This window comes from Somniosus microcephalus, chromosome 28 (assembly GCF_052327205.1).
Source record: "Somniosus microcephalus isolate GS21.2 chromosome 28, FLI_Smic_1.0, whole genome shotgun sequence".
In the NCBI taxonomy this organism is placed as follows: Eukaryota; Metazoa; Chordata; class Chondrichthyes; order Squaliformes; family Somniosidae; genus Somniosus; species Somniosus microcephalus.
This window is the reverse complement of record NC_141014.1, coordinates 38,536,678-38,559,100: the sequence shown is the minus strand read 5'-3', so window position 1 is coordinate 38,559,100 and position 22,423 is coordinate 38,536,678. Positions and strand designations below refer to the sequence as shown.

General features: G+C 47.7%; 1 protein-coding gene across 1 annotated transcript; it reads right to left on the bottom strand.

Annotated features, from left to right (window-relative positions):
- Window positions 1–2,958: 2,958 nt before the first annotated feature.
- Window positions 2,959–16,270, bottom strand: LOC147099627 (galectin-1-like). The gene is made up of 4 exons (XM_085969890.1): window positions 16,164–16,270; window positions 12,201–12,280; window positions 10,354–10,522; window positions 2,959–4,634 (listed from the first exon to the last, which is right to left on the bottom strand). The coding sequence occupies exons 1-4, from the start codon at window positions 16,170–16,172 to the stop codon at window positions 4,485–4,487; spliced, it is 408 nt and encodes a 135-aa protein (XP_085826016.1). The 5' UTR covers window positions 16,173–16,270; the 3' UTR covers window positions 2,959–4,484.
- Window positions 16,271–22,423: the final 6,153 nt, after the last annotated feature.

The following is a 22,423-nucleotide window of genomic DNA, read 5'->3' as shown; positions in this document are numbered from 1 at the left end:
CGGGCAAGTACCATGGGAACGCAGATGCCTTGAGCCGTCTTCCACTGCCAGGCACACCTATCCGTGCAGCTCCAGAGGACAGAGTGTTGATGTTGGAGGACACTGACACAGCACTTGTGACTGCAGAGCAAGTAAGAACATGGACAGGTAAAGATCCAGTACTGTCTAGAGTTCGAGAATATGTGGTGAGGGGATGGCCACAGCATCCGGAAGGGGCTGACTTCACACCCTACAGTGTCAGGAAAACAGAGCTGAGTGTGCAGGATGGTTGCGTGTTGTGGGGAGCACGAGTGATTATTCCACAGCCAGCACGACAGTCTATCCTAGAGCAACTACATCAGTGTCATCCTGGGGTCTCGCGTATGAAAGCCTTGGCTAAGAGTTACTTGTGGTGGCCAAAGCTAGATGAGGCGATAGAAAATCTAGTCAAGATATGCAGCACTTGTCAGGAACACCAGAAGGCACCAGCAGCGGCTCCTCTCCACCCCGGGAGTGGCCGGATAAACCATGGAGAAGATTGCACTTAGATTATGCGGGTCCATTCATGGGGAAGATGTTCCTCAATCATTGATGCACATTCCAAATGGATGGATGTTTATCCTGTAAATTCTGCTTCCGCCACTACTACTATAGACTGCCTGCGTCGGAGCTTCAGTAATCAAGGGCTACCGGAGATTGTGGTAAGTGACAATGCCACTTGTTTTGTGAGTAGAGACAAAAGAGTTCTTCAGAAAAAATGGCATAGTGCAGGTGACCTCGGCCCCATATCATCCGTCCTCAAATGGTCTTGCGGAGAGCCGTACAAACATTTAAAGAGATGATGAAAAAAAGTGCAGAAAGGAGTTTAGCAGCCAAAGTGTCACGGGTTCTGTTCAGCTACAGAATAACACCTCAATCCACCACAGGACTCTATCCTGCGGAGATGTTATTAGGTCGTAGACTACGCTCCACTCTTGACCTTGTCCACCCAGACCTAAAAAGGAAAATGGAAAACAGAAAACAGACAAAACAAACAAAAAGAGAACCATGACAAAAGAACAAAGAGCCGAAGTTTTGGAGAAGGAGATGCTGTCCTTACCAGGAATTTCAGTTATGGACCCAAGTGGATTCCTGGCTTCATAGACTCAATGACCGGTCCCGTATTATACAAGGTCATGTTGGGTGATGGTAGGGTAGTACGCAGACATGGTGATCAGATACTTACCAGACAAGGGGAAATTGAAATGAAGGTTCCAGATGCAATGGCGGAGGACAGGGTTGCCCCCAGTTATCCAAGTGCATCTGTGGTAGCACCACCAGGGACAGAGACAATTCCACAGGAACCCATTCATCAAGAGGAAACTATCGTTGCAGAGTCAGATACTCCGAGCACTGCTCAGGAGTAGCTGGTGGCTTCACCACAAACAAGCAGGGATTTTACTGTCAGACGTTCACAAAGGACTCGCAAGCCACCAGAGAGATTGATACTGACCTGTTAGATTCGTCAAGTATGGAACATGGTGAATGGAGACTTCTTATGTGACCCTTAGGAATGGTTGTTTGTTAAGAAATTCATACTGAAATCTTAAGGGAGGAGGGATATAGTAATCTGGGATGTTATGATTAAGGTTATCCACCAGGTGGTGCTGTAGCTAATGCTGCTGCTAAGGTCAGGAGTTAGCTTCCTGCTAAGGTCAACAAAGGTGCAATGCCTGGAAGCAGGCCTGCCTGGTTGTCTCGCAGTCGTTCAATAAAGTACTCGTCTTAATCCTCATACCTCGCCTCTTCGCGTTCCTTGTCTCACTACATGGATTTATCACAGCAACGTTTGCACACTGAACATTACTGACCTTTCTAAAGAGTGCATCAGATGTACAGCTTGTGAAAGAAGGAACTCGCATTTCTCCAGCGCCTTTGACAACCTCAGGACGCCTCAAAGCGCTTTACAGCCAATGAAATACTTTTTGAAGTGTGGTCACTGTTGTAATGTGGGAAATATGGCAGCCAATTTGCACACAGCAAGCTCCCACAAACGACGACGTGATAATGACCAGATAACCTGTTTTAGTGATGTTGGTTGAGAGATAAATATTGGCCCCAGGACACCGGGGAGAACTGCCCTGCTCTTCTTCAAAAATAGTGCCATGGGATCTTTTACGTGCACCTGAGAGCGCAGACGGGGCCTCGGTTTAACATCTCATTAGAAAGACGGCACCTCCGACAGTACAGCACTCCCTCAGTACTGCCCCTCCGACGTGCAGCGCTCCCTCAGTACTGCCCCTCCGACAGTGCCGCACTCCCCCAGTACTACCAGCCTAGAATTTTGTGCTAAGTCTCTGGAGTGGGGAGTGTGCTGCTCACTGAGCCACAGCTGACTCCAATAGCGCCTTTAAATGTAGTAAAATGTCCGAAGGCACTTCGCAGGAGCGTAAAATTTGACACCGGGCCACATAAGGAGATATTAGGACATTTGGTCAGAAGAGGTCGGTTTTAAAGGAGCATCTTAAAGGATGAGAGAGAACTAGCGAGGCAGAGAGGTTTAGAGAGAGAATTCCAGAGCTTGGGGCCCAGGCCGCTGAACGCACAGCCGCCACTGGTGGAGTGATTATAATCAGGGATGCTCAAGAGGCCAGAATTAGAGGAGTGCAGAGATCTCAAGGGGAGGTTGTGGGGCTGGAGGAGGTTACAGGGATAGGGAGGGGGCGGACACCACGGCGGGATTTGAAAACAAGGATGAGAATTTGTAGAGCACATGTAAAAAAACATGTGCTCAACACCAGTCACGAGAGTAGGCCCTTGTACAGTTTGGATTGCGATGAAAATCCTGCCACAGCACAAAAAAATTCAGTGAATGAATCACAATTATGCAACTCAGAATGATGAGTGAATTGTGCACAATCTTTAGATTGCCTAAAAAGGACAAGATCAAAAGCAAGCCTGAATTGGCCCTTTGTCTGGGATTCAGTCACCTTCATGCAGCCAAGTTGAAAATTTATTACAAACACTTAATGCCATTTGAATATTGAAATAGACAGTATACCAATATTAATGGGAAATGTACAATAGCACATGAATAAATCTCTCACCAACAAGTACATTCATGCAAGTTAGTTTGTGCAAATGGAAACCCTTTAAATGAACCTCAGGATTAGTCGGCCTCCAGTGAGAAGGTGGGCAGGTTTGAGGACACTCGAGGCAAACATTGCTCAGTTGCTGGATCTAGATCAAAGACCAAGTCAGGGATCAGTTGCATGAACAAGGAAACAAACCTGTCGCACCTATGCTGTGTTCTACATCAGTCCTCGTGAACATTTGTCCATGAGGTGCTGATGGCAGCAGCCAAGGTTTGGAGCAAGAGCGCGACGGTCAGTGTCCTGGGCACTCCTTCCCCCATCAAACCCACGGAGTCTCCAATTGCTCTCCCTACCTCTATAGGGGGCAGAATTGACCGTATTTACTAGAGACATGGTCAGGACCAGATCAGGGTTCCTCAGGACATACAAATGAGATAGTAGAGGTTGAAGAGGGAATTGGAGGCAAATCCTCTACCCTATGTCTGGAAAAAAAAAAAAGGGGGGGGGGGGGGGAGGAAACAAGAGAGCATGTGCTTTTGACATTCCCTCTTCCCATTTGGGAAAAGGGGAACGTGCAATTGGCAATAGAAAAGCAGTTCCAGAATTTGCAGTTTAGAAAAGCTAGAGCTGAAGAATTGGAATCCTAGAGTGGGAATAAAATCTAAAATGTTCCTCATTGGAGTATTTAAATAGGCTAAAGAAAAATCCTGCAAACATAGGGTCAATACTGGCATCAAAGGGTCAACATCCTCAGGGTGCAAGAGGTAGCAGCACATAACATTGGAACCAAATGGCAATTAGAGATGGATGGTGACAAACATTAATTTTTCCACAGGGAAGCTGGGTGGTAGTTATTGGTCTCAAGTTAAAGCCAATCCAAAGGGGGTGAGGATTGACTCAGATTTGATTCATTTACCCACATTAGAAAAAAAAAGTTAGAAAGGATTGATGGATCCTAGTAGGACTAAACTATAGGTTTAGTTTATGAAGATTCATTAACAAGCCAATGAAGACAAGACAGATCAGCAGCCCAGGGTAGACTGGTCTGAAGACTGAGGCGGCAGGTTGGGTTACACCCAAGAGATCTGTACAGATGGACACCCATGGGATGGAGGGATGCTCCAAGCCATTGGATGGTCAAGTGTTAAACTGATCGAGCTACAGCCAGTGTAGAAATGTGACAACGGGTGAAAATGCTGAGTTTAAGTCAAGCCCCGATGGCCAAACCATTTAGAAAATATTGCCGAGTTAAAAAACGAGTTAACAGTTTTGCATAGCTCCTGATGTATAAAATTCCCAGCACAAAAGCAGCCTTCTAAACATGGCCCAGTGTTGAACCCACTCCTCCCTCCCCACCCCAAAAACAAGAGTCCTTCCACTTGAAGTCCTATAGCAACCCATTTGCTCATTAAACACCAGACAGTGAAATGGTCAATAATCAAATTTCAGGGACTGCACCCTAACATCCCCTTCCACACTAAGGAAGGTTATTATATCCATGCAGGTCCGGTTAGGGAACTCCAGGACACAGTCATCGTTCAACTTAATCTCAAACGCACCTCCATGGAATGTAATGGAAAGCTGTCGAGACAAAAATGGGAAACAAGATGGGTGTCAGAAAGGGAAAAGATTATAGAATTCACAGTACAGGAGCAGGCCAACTGGTCTATGCTCCATGAGCCACGCCCTACTCCACTTCATCTCCCCTAGTGACAGATCCTTTGCTTCCTCACGTACTTAAATGCATCAATGCTATTCACCTCAACTATTCCCTGCGCTAGTGAGTTCTGCATTCTCACCACTGGCAGGCTTTCTCCTGAATTCCCAATCGGATTTATTTTTCAGGCAGCTCTGCACCTATACATTAAACAAAAACACTTGCAAAAACTGTACAGGGAGGGAGATGTGACATGGAGCACATTTGTAGTTTTATAATTTTTTTTTTACAGTTTTTGCTTAATTGAAGCTTTAAGGCTCCAAATTCTGAGCAAAGTTTATTCCAGATCACGTCAACTTTTCTTTGCTTCTACCCAGCATTAGTATCAAAGACCTTCCACCTACACCGAACCAACAATAGACAACAAAAAGAAACCAAAAAGTTAAGCACATTGCAATAACTTGCATTTTTAAAAAGGTGTTTTTATTGTAGTAAAGAGTCCCAAGGTGCTTCACAGGAGCGATTATCAGACAGAATTTGACACCAAGCCACAGGAGGAGACATTAGGACAGGTGGTGACCAAAAGCTTGATCAAAGAGGTAGATTTTAAGGGGCGCCTTTATATTAAAAAATGGAGCTGTAGAGAGGCGGAGAGGTTTAGGGAGGGAATTCCAGAGCTTAGGGCCCTGGGCAGCTGAAGGCACGGCCGCCAATGGTGGAGCAATGGAAATTGGGGGGGGGGGGAGAATGAACAAGAGGCCAGAATTGGAGGAGCGCAGAGATCTGGGAGAGCGTAGTACTACAAATCTGCATTCAGTGTCCAAGTCATTACAGGAAACTTTCGATTAACCGGCCCCTAAATAACCGGAACGCTATCCATCGACAAAATTCAGGAGTAGGTTCAGATAACATTACTTTTTTTACTCCATTTGTGGCTGTGCAAGGGTGTAGCTGAAGCTGTTGCGAAGCTAGAGACACTTGCAACTTGTGCCGATTGTTTTGAAGCTGTTGGGTTTGTTGCTTTATATGGAGCTCTGAGCTCCATATCTTATATAGCGTTTGGTTATCTGGAATTGTTGATGAACTGGCACCACGTCAGTCCCGTCCATGCCAGATACTAGAAAGTTTCCTGTTCTTCATGATACTGAACACCCAGGACAGGAGGGGGGGGGGGGGAAAAAAGGAGAAGGGAGAAGGGACGAGAACTACCAGATATTTCCCCTAATTGCAGCAGTGAACGACAGGAACTCTTGGCTTAAACCTTCAGTGCCAGTGGAGGCTGCTGGTCCAAGCATGAGGCTCTCTGTTCTATTGCCCAGTGCAGCTCAACACAGGCACCTTCCAGGGGCGAGCATTGGCTCCAGATACAAGCCGAGAGTCAGAATTATTAATTGAGGAAAGAGTGGCTAGAAGGGGGGGGGGGGGGGGGGAAAGAAAGAGAAGCTTGGAGGACCAATTTCAATAATCAGCCACTAGTTAATTTTGGGTGGGTGGTGGGGTTGGAAGGAAAGGCATGAGAGAAGAACGGCAAACAAAGGTTTGATGGTGGAAACTTTAAGATAATAGAAAAAGGTGAATGAGAAAGACAAGCAAAGTCAAAGTTTTTACACAATTTTAAATACACACTATTCAATGACAAGATAGCTTTATTACCAAAAGTAAATAAGGGTATGAGGATAGGGACTCGGTAGATAGACTCGGGCCGAGTGGCTTCAGTGCCAATAAGGGCTGTGATTCTATGTGGTGACCTGAACTGAAACTCAGAGCAGAGAACCAATCCAATTGCTTCTCTAGACCTTGCTAGCTGCTCCAGCATCAAGCGCTGAACATCCCCTTCACATCGGGATCCTCCGCCAATTCCAGATTTATTGCTGCAGAGGTCAACCATGCAGGAGCAGCGATTCCCAGTCCAAATCTAGACCAACCTCACTTTGGTTAGAGTCGCCCGCCCGCAGTAGGCTACAGATACTCATTCCAGTGGTTGAACTGGGCAAATCAGAAAAGTTAGTCCCAACGTGCGTCAGTCGAGTGCGCTACTACAGAGGGGTGAACGCTGCTCAGAGCGCGAGACACCACACCCCTAATAGTGTATCCATTCACTTGGATCAAGGCAGGCCCAAGTTTTAAAGTTAGAATTCTGCAAAAGCCAGACTACAAGCCAAGCTCTGTACACAGTTAAATGTTGGAAAAGGCCACCACCTAGTGTGGCACCCAAGGCATTAACAGAATTCAATTCCTTATGAATAGAAAGAAAGACTTGCATTTCTATAGCGCCTTTCACAACCACCAGACATCTCAAAGCACTTTACAGCCAATGAAGTACTTTTTGAAGTGTAGTCACTGTTTTAATGTAGGAAACACAGCAGCCAATTTGCGCACAGCAAGCTCCCACAAACCGCAATGTGATAATGACCAGATCATCTGTTTTAGTGATGTTGATAGAGGGATAAATATTGGCCCCAGGACACCGGGGAGAACACGCCTGCACTTCGAAATAGTGCCATGGGATCTTTTACATCCACCTGAGAGCAGACGGAGCCTCAGTTAAACGTCTCATCTGAAAGACGGCACCTCCAACAGTGCAGCACTCCCCCAGCACTACACTGGGAGTGTCAGCCTGGATTTTGTGCTCAAGTCCCTGGAGTGGGGACTTGAACACACAACCTTCTGACTCAGGGGCGAGGGTGCAGCCCACTGAATAAAACTTATTTTGAAGGGGGGGGGGGGGGTGGGGGGTGAATTGATGCCAGCCAGTCCAGAAGCAGGAAGCACTGGACACCAAGCACCTTATATGGCCAACAGCTCAAATCAGCAGTGACAACTCCTCTTGCTCCACAAGCTCCTCCACTTACACAGCACCATGAGCATTGTAAAACGTCCCAAGGCACTTCACTGGAGTCTTAACATTGGAGACTGAGCCATAGCGATATTGGGACAGGGGACCAAAAACTTGGTCAAAAGAGGCAGTTTTAAAGATCAGAGACACAGCAGCTGAAGGCAGCGCTGCCAATGGCGGTGTGAAGAAAACAGGGTACGCACACAGAGATCTCGGGGGGTGGGGGGGGGGGGGGGGGGGGTTGTGGGGCTGGAGGAGGTTACAGAGATAGGGAAGAGCAAGGCCATGGAGGGATTTGAAAACCAAGGGCAAGAATTTTTAAACAGATACAAAAGCACCCCATGGAGACCGACTCACATCCTTCTACTTAACAACCCGCCCCCCGGCCCGCGTGAATGTCTGGTCAGTCTGGAGGACTTTAAACCCCTCAGAAGATATTTTGGACCTTCACTGAAGTTTTCCCCCTCAAATTTTAAGACAGCATTTGGATCAGAGCCCAGAATACTACTGTGGTCCGTCTTCCAAACCTTCACCCTACCCAACGTGAAAGGAATAATGCATCTAATGCCGATTCTATGGGACCCAAACAGTGAAGTGCGTCCCTCCATGAAGCACCTTACAATTCAAAAAATCCAATTACCTCTAATCAAAGACAAATTCTAGTTATACCACTTCAGAATTTCTATACTCCCCGCCCCCAGTTGCCATCTTACACAACGCCAAGATCACCTCCGCTTTTTACAAATGTTTGACAAGATGAAGTTTCTCCGGTCTTGCCTCAGACACTAACGATCAGCTTTACAGCTCCCCTGATGCAAGATTTTCCAGAACAATCCCAATTTAAATTGCGATTTGCATGAGCAGGTTTTAATCATGGTCCTGTGGCATTGGATTAGTTACAACTGAAACCCAGATCCAAGCAGTATTAGTTTTTAAACAAGATTGGAACTGGAGCTGCAATGACTCAGGAGCTGCAGTGAGGATCCAGTAGATGGTATCCAGGAGAGAGAGTGAGCCAGCCTCTCGCCAACACCAAGCATAAAACATGCAACATGTCTGGATGAGCATGCCTGGATGAGTGCAGCTCCAACAACACTCAAGAAGCTCGACACCATCCAGGACAAAGCAGCCTGCTTGATGGCAACCCATCCACCACCTTAAACATTCACTCCCTCCACCACTGGCACACCGTGGCTGCAGTGTGTACCATCTACAAGATGCACTGCAGCAACTCGCCAAGGATTCTATGGCAGCACCTCCCAAACCCGCCACCTCTTCCACCTAGAAGGACAAGGGCAGCAGGTGCATGGGAACACCATCACCTCCAAGTTCCCCGCCAAGTCACACACCATCCGGACTTGGAAATATATCGGCCGATCCTGCATCGTCGCTGGGTCAAAATCCTGGAACTCCCTCCCTAACAGCACTGTGGGAGCACCTTCACCACATGGACTGCAGCGGCAGCTCACCACCACCTTCTCAAGGGGCAACTAGGGATGGGCAATAAATGCTGGGCCTTGCCAGCGACGCCCACATCCCATAAACAAAAATTAGACAGTGAAACAGTAAAGTAAAGTAGTTAATGGGAGTACAAGGCAGATGGCATCTAACTTTCCAAAGCAAAGCCCATCATAGTTGGGACCCAGTTTAAAGTCTTACATTTGATAAATTGACCTAGTTATTATTGCCCCGTTCTAGATTTAGTGGCTTTGCGCCCAATGTGATCCCACACTTGACCGTAGGCAAGGGACCCACATCCCAGTGGAATCAATACAAGCTAGGACACCAGCTCCTGGTGTGCAGGGGAAATGCACAACAGATAGGCAATCTATTGAAAAAGGAAAAAGAGGCATTTTATTGCAGCTAGCGGTCAACAGTAGCAGAGGCAGACAGACGAAAAACAACTGGAAACCAGTAGGTTTCAGCTGCAGCACTATCTCCACATGGAGACAACTCAACAATGCTATAGGCACCCTGGCTTGAAGAGTAGGCCTGTTACTTTATGGGGCATATATGCCAGAGGCACAAGTGCCAGCAGACAAAACCAACTATTCTCAGCATACAGGAGGATTGCAGAGGGTTCCAACAAAGCTTAAAACAGCCAAATTGCTGGGCGGTGTGTTCAAGTCAGACAGACACTCAAACTTACTGTAATCTGGGAAGCAGCGTGATTGAAGTCCCACTAACCTTCCCAGCTCCTGGATTAGTCAGTGGTGAGTGAAGTCCCACTAACTGGAGAGAGCCAGTCCACAGACTGTTACAGAAGACTTGAGGAAGTGCAGCCTGTAGCATGCAGGACACCATCCTCAAGTCAACATCAAAGCTACAATGGCTTCAGCCCAGCAATCCACTTATCCCAACAGAAGGGAGAATAGACTAAAGATAATGCGCTCTGCACTCTTCCTGGGTGGAGTTCCACAGCCACAATGGCCTTTGAACAGCTGAGCTAGGATCCTTCAGAGCCTGGTCAGCAAGCGTTAGAACCCAAGAGCTTCACCTCCCAACTTAATGCGGTCCCCTGACACTTATATAGTCAGGTGTGGAAACAGGAGTAGGCCATTTGGTCCCTTGAGCCTGTTGACTCCCAATTCTTCCTCCCTAGCTTGGGAAAATTCTGGCCACCTCAACCTGTTCCTAGAAGATAGATATATGTTAATTCAACATAACCATGGACAAAAAAAAAGACATTCCTGGTCGCCACCACATTCAGATGCCAATCCACTAGGGAAGGCCAAAAAAGGCATGAAGCAGCTCTCCTTCTCCCTCAGCCACAGGGAACACATTTAGATCACAGCCTCCATCCTCACCTTAAAGACTTCTCCCATCTCGAATGGGAAGACCTCCTCTCGCTGCTCTGTGCTCCACTCAGCAGCTTCTTTACTGTTAATGACGATCACTTTGCCATCATCATCATCAAACCTAGGGTTAAAGTGCAACGCCAACTCAGAGTTCTCTTTTCCCAGATTAATTGAAAACCTGCAACAGCAAAAAAAAGTGTTCAAGCTCCACACACACCTTGCTGTAAATAAGCCAAGAGATTAAAAAGATATTGCCAGTGGGATTTTCAATTCACTCAATGTGGGCATTGCTTGCCCATCCTAGTTGTCCCAAGAAACTGCTGCAATCCATGAGCGGTTTTTGACAACCGAGCAGCTTGAGAGAACAAATAGGAGCAGGAGTCAGCCATTCGGCCCCTCTAGCCTGCTCCGCCATTTAATGAGATCATGGCTGATCCCATTTTGGCCTCAACTCCACTTTCCCACCCGTTCCCCAATAGGCCAATTCTGAGGGCAGTTACAAGTCAACCACACTAGCGTGGGACTGGAGTCACTTGTAGCTAAACTGGGCAAGGACAGCAGATTTCCTTCCCTAAAAAGAGACATTAGTGAACTACTGTAGTTGGGTTTTAAAAAAAAAAAAACAATCCAACAACTTCATGGTCACTTACTGGCACCAGCTTTTAATTTCCCCAAAAACAATTGTTTTTTTTTGTTGTAATTCTCGAAGTTGCCATGGTGGGACTTGACCTCTTACTCTAGTAACACAACCACTAATGTGCCCAGCAGACCAATAGTTCACCCTGACCCATCAGGATAGACAAGTAGCAGCTAGGTGGAATGGAAAAGTCATCCTTCACACGACCCCAAGTGATTATGGAAGCTTCAACAGTGACTACAATGTACTGCATCAATTTGGGATGGCCAGAGGTCGTGACATAAATGCAAGTCTTTCTGCAGAATTTAATGAAAACCACATCACTGGTCACACAAGCAAGCTCCACATTGCATTCATTCAATCAGGATTATGGGAGGCCTTTCTCCCCCACCACCCCCCCCCGACCCAATCCCTAAACCATCACGATGCAAGAGTGACTGGACAATGTCAACCCTACCTTGGCAGTCGACAGTGTCCATCATACACGGCACCCATCCTAGATTCTACTGAACAGAAAAAACATCCAAAAATCTTTGCCAATTTTCTCTTAAGGCCTCAACTAATGCTAGGGAATGGTTCCATGGATACGAGACTTCTGGTATCTCCCCAAATGGTCTCTTGCGTGCACTTGGGAAGCAAGTCGCAGATGGCTATTCAACTGCAGCAGTATCGTAGCCAAGTCCAAAAACCACAAGGGCGGTTCCAATTGCAATCCAGTAACTTCTACAAGAGCAGGCACCCAATTTCTTAGCCCAGGATGCGGAGGCCAACCGGGATTTCTGGTCTATACGGTTGAACTGCACACTTTCCAGCCAAGGAAACAAAAAACCAACTTGCATTTATGTAGCGCCTTGAACGTAGGAAGAAATCCAAAAAAGGTGCTACACAGAAGCACAAGACAAACGAGGAGATATTAGGACAGGTGACTAAAAGCTTGGTCAAAGGGGAGTTTTAAAGGAGTGTCTTAAAAAGGATTGGAGGGGTAGACAAAGATTTAGGGAGGGAATTCCAGAGCTCAAGGCCCAGACACCAGTGGTGGGTTGAAGGACATAAGGGGGTGAAGCACAAGAGTCCAGAGTTGGAGAAATGGCGAGTTTGAGGGTTGTAGGGCTAGAAGTTTAGAGATGGGGAGGGGTCGCGGCCATGGAGGGGAAGAAAGCAGCACAGACAAGAATATTTAAAAAGCAATTAAATCTTTTAAAAAGGAATTAAATCTTACCTGTCTGCCTCTGGGTCAATAAACCCTTTGATTTTGACAGAGTCACCAACTTTCATGTCTACATTATGCATTTCCAGAACCTATTGAGACAGGAAAGCAGAGTGCCAAAGGATCAAACATTAGATGATCAGTTTAAATACAACTGGAAGGGCAAGCACTCACCCCCTGGGCCCTCCCAACTTATTGTATCTATTGGCAATTAAACCCCACAAAACAAAAGTGGGGAGAAGAATAAATGAACATGTAGCCAGTGCTGGCACTCACTCCATGCAGCACCCAGCAAAACTGGTCACCCGATATAGTGCACTATTAAAAGCAGCCATGGAAACACCAACACAGACATTTAGCATTGGAAGGGCGCCAGCTTCATGAAGGCATATTAAAGTTCAAACAAACAAAAACAGCCTCCAAACTGGTGGGACAGGATGGGCTGAACCCAACTCTTCCATTCAAAAAAGAGAGTTAGGAACCCAAAAAGGAATGTAGTATGATGGTTGCAAAGAAGTGCACAGAGATAGAAATGGTGCTACATGAGGCATTGTAGATCCCATGGGATCTTCTACTGTATTCCCTAGGATCTGTATTCCCTAGGATCTGGATAGCCCAGTTAGAAGACACAACATACTAGCATTCAAGACACATTGTAATGACTACACTTCAAGGAGTTGGAGGAAGACATGTGTGAAGGTCAGAAACTTGAATGTGCTAAATTCTGGATAGCATAATACTGACCAGGCATCAAGCTAGTGTTAAATCAAAAAAAGGAACCCAACAGCAAGAATAGGAAGTTATCTTTCAAAGAAAAAAAGAGTGGGTGGAGGCACGGAACAAAAATAGAATCACCAACCAAGCGTTCTGTCGCTATAGTCAAGAGTCACTAAATGGATCTCGTCATGCCGTTTATTTGGTTATTAGCATCTCCGCTGCCCCCAGGAGTTCTCAGCATTTAGTTCTAGTTTGATGCAAAAGTACAGCTTTATTGCCGTGCTTCTGCCCCAACTTCAGGAGTGTCTCACTGCAGAGAAGCCGTGTCAGGTATTGAATGCAGAAGATACCAGCTTGTGTTGACTTTTTTTCCCCCTTGAGAATTGGCACCAAGTGAATGTGAAACAAGACTTTGAAGAAGTAGTGAGGCATCCAAGGGCCTCTATGAAGGCTACAAGTAGAAAGTCTTATCTACCTGAATTATCCAACCCCAGCTCACCTAGTCTCAAGCAGGTTTACACAAAATAGATTTAGCTCCTTAAAAAACACAAGCTCTTCAAGCTAAAAACAGATATTTTGCCCTGCAGGAAGGTTTATAGCTAATTTTTTTGGATCATTTTCCCTCCCTTTGGATAGTTAGTCTCAATTAGATACAAAAGTTAATCTGCCCAAGAGTAGGCTTTACCTTCAGAAGCCATGACGGTCTCAATTCCCACACTGGCTCAATGTGAAGATACCAGTTTAGTGCCATCAATTCCTAGAGGGCTTAGAATCATACAACAGAAGGAGGCTATGCAACCCATATGCCTGTGCCAGCTCTTTGGTAGAGTTATCCAACTGGCCCCACTGCCCTGCTCGTTCCCCAAGTATTTCTCCAATTCCCTTTTGAAGAGACATTAAAACCCAGAGGCCTCGTCTGTCCCCTCAGGTGGACATAAAAGATCCCATGGCACGATGTCAAAGAGCGGGGAGTTATCCCCAGTGTCCTGGCCAATATTAACAGAGTCCCTTATTTATTCTACCAAAACCACTCTTCATTTTTAAAGACTCGATCAAATCTCAACCTTCTCCGCCCTGAACAATTCCAGTTTCTCCACATACGGAAGTCGGTCATCCCTAGTACCAGTCTAGTGCACCTACAAACATGTGTTTAGTCTCCACAAATTGAAGGGACTTTCTATTCCCAACATGGACCCAAGACGTAGAGTTCAGAGGAATAAGCCCAGGTCCTCTGGCAGTGGGTGAATTCGGTCAGAGAATGTGATTTACAGAGGAGAAAAAGAGGAAAATGGAACAGGTTTGAAGGGGGGGGGGGGGAGGGTGGCCTAAGCAAATCCCCTTAACACAATAAAAAAGGGGAACCAACAATCTTCTACAGAATCTTGTAATGTGGAAAGAGGACACGTAGGTCTGTTCTACATTATTTGGTTCCCATTTCTGCATCAGGCATTATGTTGCAACTGATCAAGATACCACATACAAAAAACTCAACCACAATCTCATCCCTTGCCCCCAAAAGCCATCCTGTTCCAGCTTTAAAAAGGATTGGCAATTTGAACACAAGTCAAACAAGAGAATCCCAAAACAATGGCTTCCAAACTGGTGTAGAAGACCCCAAAACTGACACTCCAACCTGACTGCCAACAGGTCAGTGCCAACTACCCAAAGATAAAGTCATGTTACCACCGCATAAAGTGCTTGGGGACACAGGTCATTAAAATCAGCATAAATTTACAGGCAGCGTCAGCCATGGCTCAGTGGGCAGCAGGCTCACCCAAGTCAGAAGGTTGTGGGTTCAAGTCCCACTCCAGGGACTTGAGCGCATAAAGCTAGGCGGACACTCCCAGTGCAGCGCTGAGGGAGCGCCGCACTGCCAGAGGTGCCGTCTTTCAGATGAGACGTTAAACCGAGGCCCCGTCTGCGCTCTCGGGTGGACATAAAAGATCCCATGGCACTATCTCGAAGAAGAGCGGCAGCGGCGGCGGGGGGGGGGGGGTTCTCCCCGGTGTCCTGGGCCAATATTTATCCTTCAGCCAACATCACTAAACAGATTATCTGGTCATTATCACATTGCTGTTTGTGGGAGCTTGCTGTGCGCAAATTGGCTGCCACGTTTCCCATATTACAGCAGTGACTACACTTCAAAAAAGTACTTAATTGGCTGTAAAGCACTTTGAGACATCCGGTGGTCATGGAAGGCACTATAGAAATGAAAGTCTTTTTCTTAATTGAGATACTATGCTTAACTTTGAACAAGTATGCCAGGCCCTGGATTGATAGCCTCATGGGTCCCCTTAAGATCTCAAGCACTTAATTGGTATCCAGGGATCCCAATTTAGGAGGAGGTCTCAAAAAAAACACTTAAAGAGTAAAGCTGCAATTTCATTTAAAGTAGGTGGCACTCAAGAGCCACACACTAGTTGTAGGAATCAAGAGGTATTGATCAGCCACTTCATTCCCCTCCCCAAATCACTGAACTTTTGTCCCACCACCCACTCTGGCTCACCATTAGGGGGTCTTCCAGCCACTCAACCTCTTTAGGCCTACTGACAAAGATTGCTTAAATATTGACTGGAATTATTGTCTTTGTATGGGTGACGAGTTAATGACAAAAAAAAATGCTTTAAAAAACAAACACCAACAAGGTCACCAGCTGTAGAGTAAAGACCCTGATGAGAAACACATTTCCGAGGTATTTCCCCCCCAAATCAGCTGGCATTAGAGTACCTGAGAGATAATAGACAACTCAAGCTTCACACCAGTTATATCAACCCCAGTACGATAGCAAAATACTGCGGATGCTGGAAATCCAAAATAACAACAGAAAATACTGGAAAAACTCAGCAGGCCAGGCAACATCCGTTGAGAGAGAGAAATAGAGTTAACGTTTCAGGTCGAAACCCTTCTACAGGAAACTTTGTGTTATCCGGAGGCTAAATGTCCGGCAAGCTCGAGCCACTGGCAAAAATCAGGAGCCGTTTTTTTTTCCCCTTTTTGTTTCATTTCGTTGCTTTTTTCCTGAAAAGTCAGGCTCTGCAAGGTCTGTAGCTAAGCAACAGCTTCAGCTAGAGACGCTACAGAGATGCTTGCCAACTGTTGCCAAGCAACAGGGTTTGTTGATTCATACGGAGATGAAAATCTCCATATGTTTCAACATTGCAGCTGGAGTGTCCGGCAGTTTTCAGGGAACAGCAACAGCTCGGTCCCGGATAGCACAAAGTTTCCTGTATATCAACCCAGTGGCAGTTCAATACTCACAGGCTTCATGTTCGGTGGTGAGGTGGTTATTTGTTCCCTCTCTCAGTTTACAGTTAGAATCAGCTTCCTGACAGAACACATGCAGTAGCTGCTCCAGCCACAGGCTTATATCAGCAGCATTGTCATCAGGTTGCACATGACTGGCACTTACGATGGTCCAATCAGTGCGCTTACTCTCAGGCAACGCCCCCCACCCATTGGAGGCAACAACCAATCAAGTGCCAGGCACACCGGTGCATCCAATCAAAGAAGCCGCTGGTACAATTGGCAGCGATTAAGCTGGCGGTGGGGTTGTGTTAAAGGGACATGGTGTTAAACTCAGTGCATATTTACCTGTCAGAGATTTTGGCTCAGTAAACACTTTAGGATGGCTTTTTGTTCTTTTCACAGTGAAGAGAAGTACAAGGATTACTTTGTACCTGGTAAGTTCAATTCAATTCAATTTTATTTGTCATATATGCAGCAGACGTGTGTACTGCACAATGAAATGTTGATTTTTACGAGTCCTCCCAATGAGACGGCGTCAGAGGGATTGCGGGGTTTTTCTTTTGGGAGGTACAGAAGATCATTTAATAATTATAGCATTGGGAATGGTGTGTCTAGGCTTGTGTGAAAGAAAAGAAAGACTTGCATCTATACAGCGTCATTCACAACCTCAGGACGTCCCAACGCGCTTTACAGCCAATGAAGTACTTTTTGAAGTGTAGTCACTGTTGTAATGTGGGAAACGCGGCAGCCAATTTGCACACAGCAAGCTCCCACAAATAGCAATGTGATAATGACCAGATCATCTGTTTTAGTGATGTTAGTTGAGGGATAAATATTGACCAGGATGAACTCCCCCCTGCTCTTTTTCAAAATAGTGCCGTGGGGACTTTTACGTCCACCTGAGAGGGCAGACCGGATTTTAACATCTCATCTGAAAGACGGCACCTCTGACAGTGCAGCATTCCCTCAGCACTGCTCTGGGAGTGTCAGCCTGGATTTTGTGCTCAAGTCCCTGGAGTGAGGACTTGAACCCACAACCTTCTGACTCAGAGGGGAGAGTGCTACCAGCTGAGCCACATGCGTGCGTGTCGAAGGAACGCAACTACCTGTCGATACGTGGTTGACCCTTAACTGCCCTCTGAAGAGGCCCAGCAAGCCACTCCATTGTATCAAGCCCGTTTATCAAGAATAAAACCAGCCGGCGCCACACGGACTGCAGCGGTTCAAGAAGGCTCACCACCACCTTCTCCAGGGCAACTAGAAATGGGCAACAATTGCCGGCCTTGCCAGCGACGCCCACATCGGAAGAGCGTAGAGATCTTGGAGGCGGTTGGAGGCAGTTGGGTGGAGCGTTTGTAGGGCTGGCGAAGGTTACAGAGATAGTGAAGGGTGAGGCCATGAGGGATTTAAACATGAGTGTGAGAAATGTTAAATTGGGACACTGGGGGACTGGAAGTCAGTGTAGGTCAACGAGCACAGGGGGTGATGGGCGAAAGGGACTTGCTGCGAGTTAGGACACGGGGCAGCAGAGTTTCAGATGAGCTGAAGTTTATGGAGGATGGGAGGCCGGCCAGGAGTGTGTTGGAATAATCGAGTCTGGAGGTAACAAAGGCATGGATGAGGGTTTCAGCAGCAGATGAGCTGAGGCAGGGGTGGAGACGAGTGATGTGACAGTGGAGGAAGTAGGTGGCCTTGGTGATGGAGAGGATATGGGGACGGAAGCTCGGCTCAGGGTTAAATAGCACGCCAAAGTTGAGAACAGTCTGGTTCAACAGGCGACAGTGGCCGGGGGCGGGGGGTGGAATCGGCGGAATCCTAACTGCCAGTGCACGTTAATCTTGGATTACCAACCAAGTCACTGAGGCCATCTTTGTCTGTTCAAGCGATGACATGATCCCTGGAAGTGTATCTTGTTCTCTAGTTCATTAAGCTAGGCACCGACTCCCTGATGTCTCTTTATCTTCCGATGCAGGTGTGTACATCTGCTCACAGTGCAAGCCTGGACATTTCGGAACAGAAAGTCATTCGGCCCATTGTGTCTGTGGCCGGTGCTAACCCCTCATCAGAGCAATCGACTCCAACCCCCATTTTCCTCTACCCTCTAATATTTTTCTTTAACTTGTTTATCTAATTCCCTCTTCAATTGATTTTGGCTTCAAAAGCCCCCTGTGCTAATGGATTCCACCACCTTGCATGTACAAAAATAAATTTCTCGACAAAGTTACATAGAATGTACAGCACAGAAACAGGCCATTCGGCCCAACTGGTCCGTGCCGGTGTTTCTGCTCCACACGAGCCTCCTCTCACCCTGCTCCATCTCACCCTATCAACATAACCTTCTATTCCCTTCTCCCTCATGTGTTTATCCAGCTTCCCTTTAAATGTATTTGTGCTATTCGCCTCAACCACTCCCACATTCTCGCCACTCTCTGGGTAAAGAAGTTTCTCCTGAATTTCCGATTGGATTGAATGGCGGAGCAGGCTCGCGGGGCTGAATGGCCTTCTTCTGTTCCCACATTACTAACTCGTCAACAATCTCAGCGCCTCTTCCCACCTACACTGCTAAAGTAGAGCGCCCCATATCGAAGAACAGTGGGTGACTCGAGCCTCATTTACCTTCTCATGGTATGATATGGAGTATGTTGAGTCATTGTGTACCTTTACCAGAGAGCTGGACTGGTTCCTGGCTCGGGGGGAGCTCGCATAATACAAGAGGTAGGTACCAAATTATATAAGAACATAAGAACATAAGAACCTAAGAAATAGGAGCAGGAGGCCATGAGGCCTCTCGAACCTGCTCCGCCATTCAACAAGATCGTGGCTGATCTTCAAATGCATCGATACTATTCGCCTCAACCACTCCCTGTGGTAGCGAGTTCCACATTCTCACCACTCTCTGGGTAAAGAAGTTTCTCCTGAGCTCCCGATTGGATTTAGTGACTATTTGAGGACACTCGTGGGGCATCGGATGACGGGCTCATTAAGTGAGTGTCTATTTCGAGTCTTTACGCGGCTCGTCCACGGGGTCAAGTCCAACGAGCCATCACAGGCCAAGGCGGGCCACGGGTACTCGGGTGTTGGGGAGGACCAAGTAGATCTTGTGTGAATACGGGCGGCTGGCACAGGTCCCACCAAGCATCGAAGCCAGCACCAAGGTGTAGTCGAAACTGAGTCGTGGTCATGAGGTTGAGCTTAATCGCCCTTTAGTCATCATCTGATGTGTACGAAGCTTTACTACAATAGACACGCGTTATCATAACAAACATCGCATCGACGATCGCAAACAAATACCCAACCAGGTACAACAACTATTTACACTCGCACCCCACCCACCCAGTGTGGAATTCGACCTGGCTTCAAACTGGGGCTCTGGTCATACAATCTCAGGGAGTTTCCGGAGAGCAACGTCTCTTAGACGGTCTTTCTCGAGGTGGGGTTGCTCCATATGCAGCAAGACCTGGACAACATTCAGACTTGGGCTGACAAGTGGCAAGTAACATTCGCACCATACAAGTGCCAGGCAATGACCATCTCCAACAGGCAAGACTCTAACCATCTCCCCTTGACATTCAATGGCATTACCATCGCTGAATCCCCCACTATCAACATCCTGGGGGTTACCATTGATCAGAAACTGAACTGGACCAGCCATATAAATACTGTGGCTACAAGAGCAGGCCAGAGGCTGGGAATTCTGTGGCGAGTGTCTCACCTCCTGACTCCCCAAAGCCTTTCCACCATCTACAAGGCACAAGTCAGGAGTGTGATGGAATACTCTCCACTTGCCTGGATGAGTGCAGCTCCAGCAACACTCAAGAAGCTCGACACCATTCAGGATAAAGCAGCCCGCTTGATTGGCACTCCATCCACCACCTTTAACATTCACTCCCTCCACCACCGGCGCACTGTGGCTGCAGTGTGTACCATCTACAAGATGCACTGCAGCAACTCGCCAAAGCTCCTTCAACAGCACCTTCCAAACCCGCGACCTCTACCACTTAGAAGGACAAGGGCAGCAGACGCATGGGAACATCACCACCTACAAGTTCCCCTCCAAGCCACACACCATCCTGACTTGGACCTGTATCGCTGTTCCTTCACTGTCGCTGGGCCAAAATCCTGGAACTCCCTTCCTAACAGCACTGTGGGTGTACCTACACCATATGGACTGCAGCGGTTCAAGAAGGCGGCTCACCACCATCTTCTCAAGGGCAATTAGGGATGGGCACTAAATGCAGGCCTAGCCAGCGACGCCCACATCCCAGCAATGAATTTTTAAAAATTTAAAAATCTCCTTTTTGTCATCTCCAACTTGGAAAATCTTTTCGTGGCCCCGCCCCGCACCGGTCCCCCGGTTCCTCGGAAGTGCCGGTGACTTTCCTATCCCGGGTAACCAGAGTTGATTGACCGCCGTCGGGCCACGTTCGATTCGCCTTCACTCGCGCCCGGCCACCATCTTGGTTGGCAGAGTCTGGTACGGTCAGCCCTGTTGGAGCGAGTCTGACGGGGGGGGGCTTTTGTCTGGGCCCCACCCAAAATGGACCATTTGTCTTTGGTTTGCCATTCCCCTCCTACGGAAGGCATGAGCGCCGCCGATCATACAGGGAGTTCCTCAGCCAGACGTTTCGCCAACATTGGCGTGTTTCCCAGCGGGGCGGTGTGGAGGTACGACTGACTGCAACTTACAACTCAAAAAATGGCCACAGCCTCTTTGTAAGCCTAGGCTCCTTAACCTTAAGACTTACAGGCTTGCGAGACTTCTTCAAAAGCCCTGCGGTAACTCTTGAGAGTCGTAGTGACTCCAGCATCTTATATTTATGGCCCCTAGTTCTGGTTTCATCTGTGGTTTCCATAGTAACTCATCACATTCGGGTGTCTGACCTGGGGGTCTATAACAATCATTGAAACGTATAAAATTCTGACAGGGCTAGACAGACTGGATGCAGGGAGGATGTTTCCCCTGGCTGGGGGGATCTAGAACGAGGGGTCACAGTCTCAGGATACTGGGTAGGACATTTCGGACTGAGATGAGGAGAGGTTTCTTCACTCAGAGGGTGGTGAGCCTGTGGAATTCTCTACCACAGAAGTCTGTGGAGGCCAAGTCACTGAATATATTTAAGAAGGAGATAGATAGATTTCTAGACACAAAAGGCACCAAGGGATATGGGGAGAGAGTGGGAATATGGTATTGAGATAGAGGATCTGCCATGATCATATTAAATGGCGGAGCAGGCTCGAGGGGCCGAATGGCCGACTCCTGCTCCTATTTATCTATGTTTCTATCATCAATAATCCCTGCTCAGGAGCCCGATCCACTTGGCCCCAGCCAGACTCAGCTGTAGGTGCTGGTGGTCGTATGCTTGACTGTGGACCTGGAGGGGGAGAGACAAGAGCACTGGAGGAGTCCACGCTCCACGTCTAGACGGAGTGTGAGGGATTGCAGCCCCGCCTCCGCTATTCGAAAAGGGGGGGCTGCCTCTCAATTTCTGGCTGCACTTCAGTCCCCACGCTCCTGATCTTTGGCCACCCGGTGCGGAGGGGAGCGGGCCGGTCAGAGGAGCTCCTCGTGGGTCCGCTCCTGGGCCTGGGTCTGGCCAAGGTGGCCATTAACAGGTCCAGGCAGAGCGCAGTGGAGGGAACCGACGTTCCCTGTGAGCGGCGCTTTGCTCTGCGCGGCCTATTTCTTTTACTGCGCGGTCCCTTTACATTTCTGCCCGTGCGCGGTACTCACGGTGGAAAAGCCGGTGAGCGGCCCCGCGCGGCACCTTTCCCATTGCTGCGCGGCGGCACGGCTTAGAGGCAACGTTGACGGGGACCGTTTGCTGCGGCTGCCCGCCTCTCTTCCGCGGCCACTTTCGCACCCGGGCGTCCCTAGAGACGGAGCATGCGGTGTCCGCCGATACGCCTGAGGCTTTCCGTGACCAGTGGGCGCTGGAGGGACTGGAGTGTGTCGTCGACACGGACAATAATGTTACGATTAATAAGTTTTTCCTTTTTTACAGGGAATTTGGAGACGAGGGCAGAAGCAGAGACTTGGTTTACAGTATCGGAGAAGGAAATAATGGATAAAACAACAACTTTGTTCCTTTTGCTGAATTTCTTACCGATTCTGTTGTAGAACTCCCCGTGAATTTTTCTCACTTCAGTGGGCAGAACACCCTGTGCCCTCTCCTTTAGGGCCCAAGCACCATTCTGCTACTAAACATGACTGGTGGGATGAGGGCCTTCTCTGTTCAGGTGGAGGAGTTCATTGGCTGCAGAGTGCAAAGGTC

Coding starts and splice junctions, on each gene's coding strand:
- LOC147099627 (XM_085969890.1), bottom strand. Junction 10,523..12,200: donor ATTGACCCAGAGGCAGACAG/GTAAGATTTAAT, acceptor TTGCTGTTGCAG/GTTTTCAATTAATCTGGGAA. Junction 4,635..10,353: donor AGATGGGAGAAGTCTTTAAG/GTGAGGATGGAG, acceptor TTGTCTCGACAG/CTTTCCATTACATTCCATGG.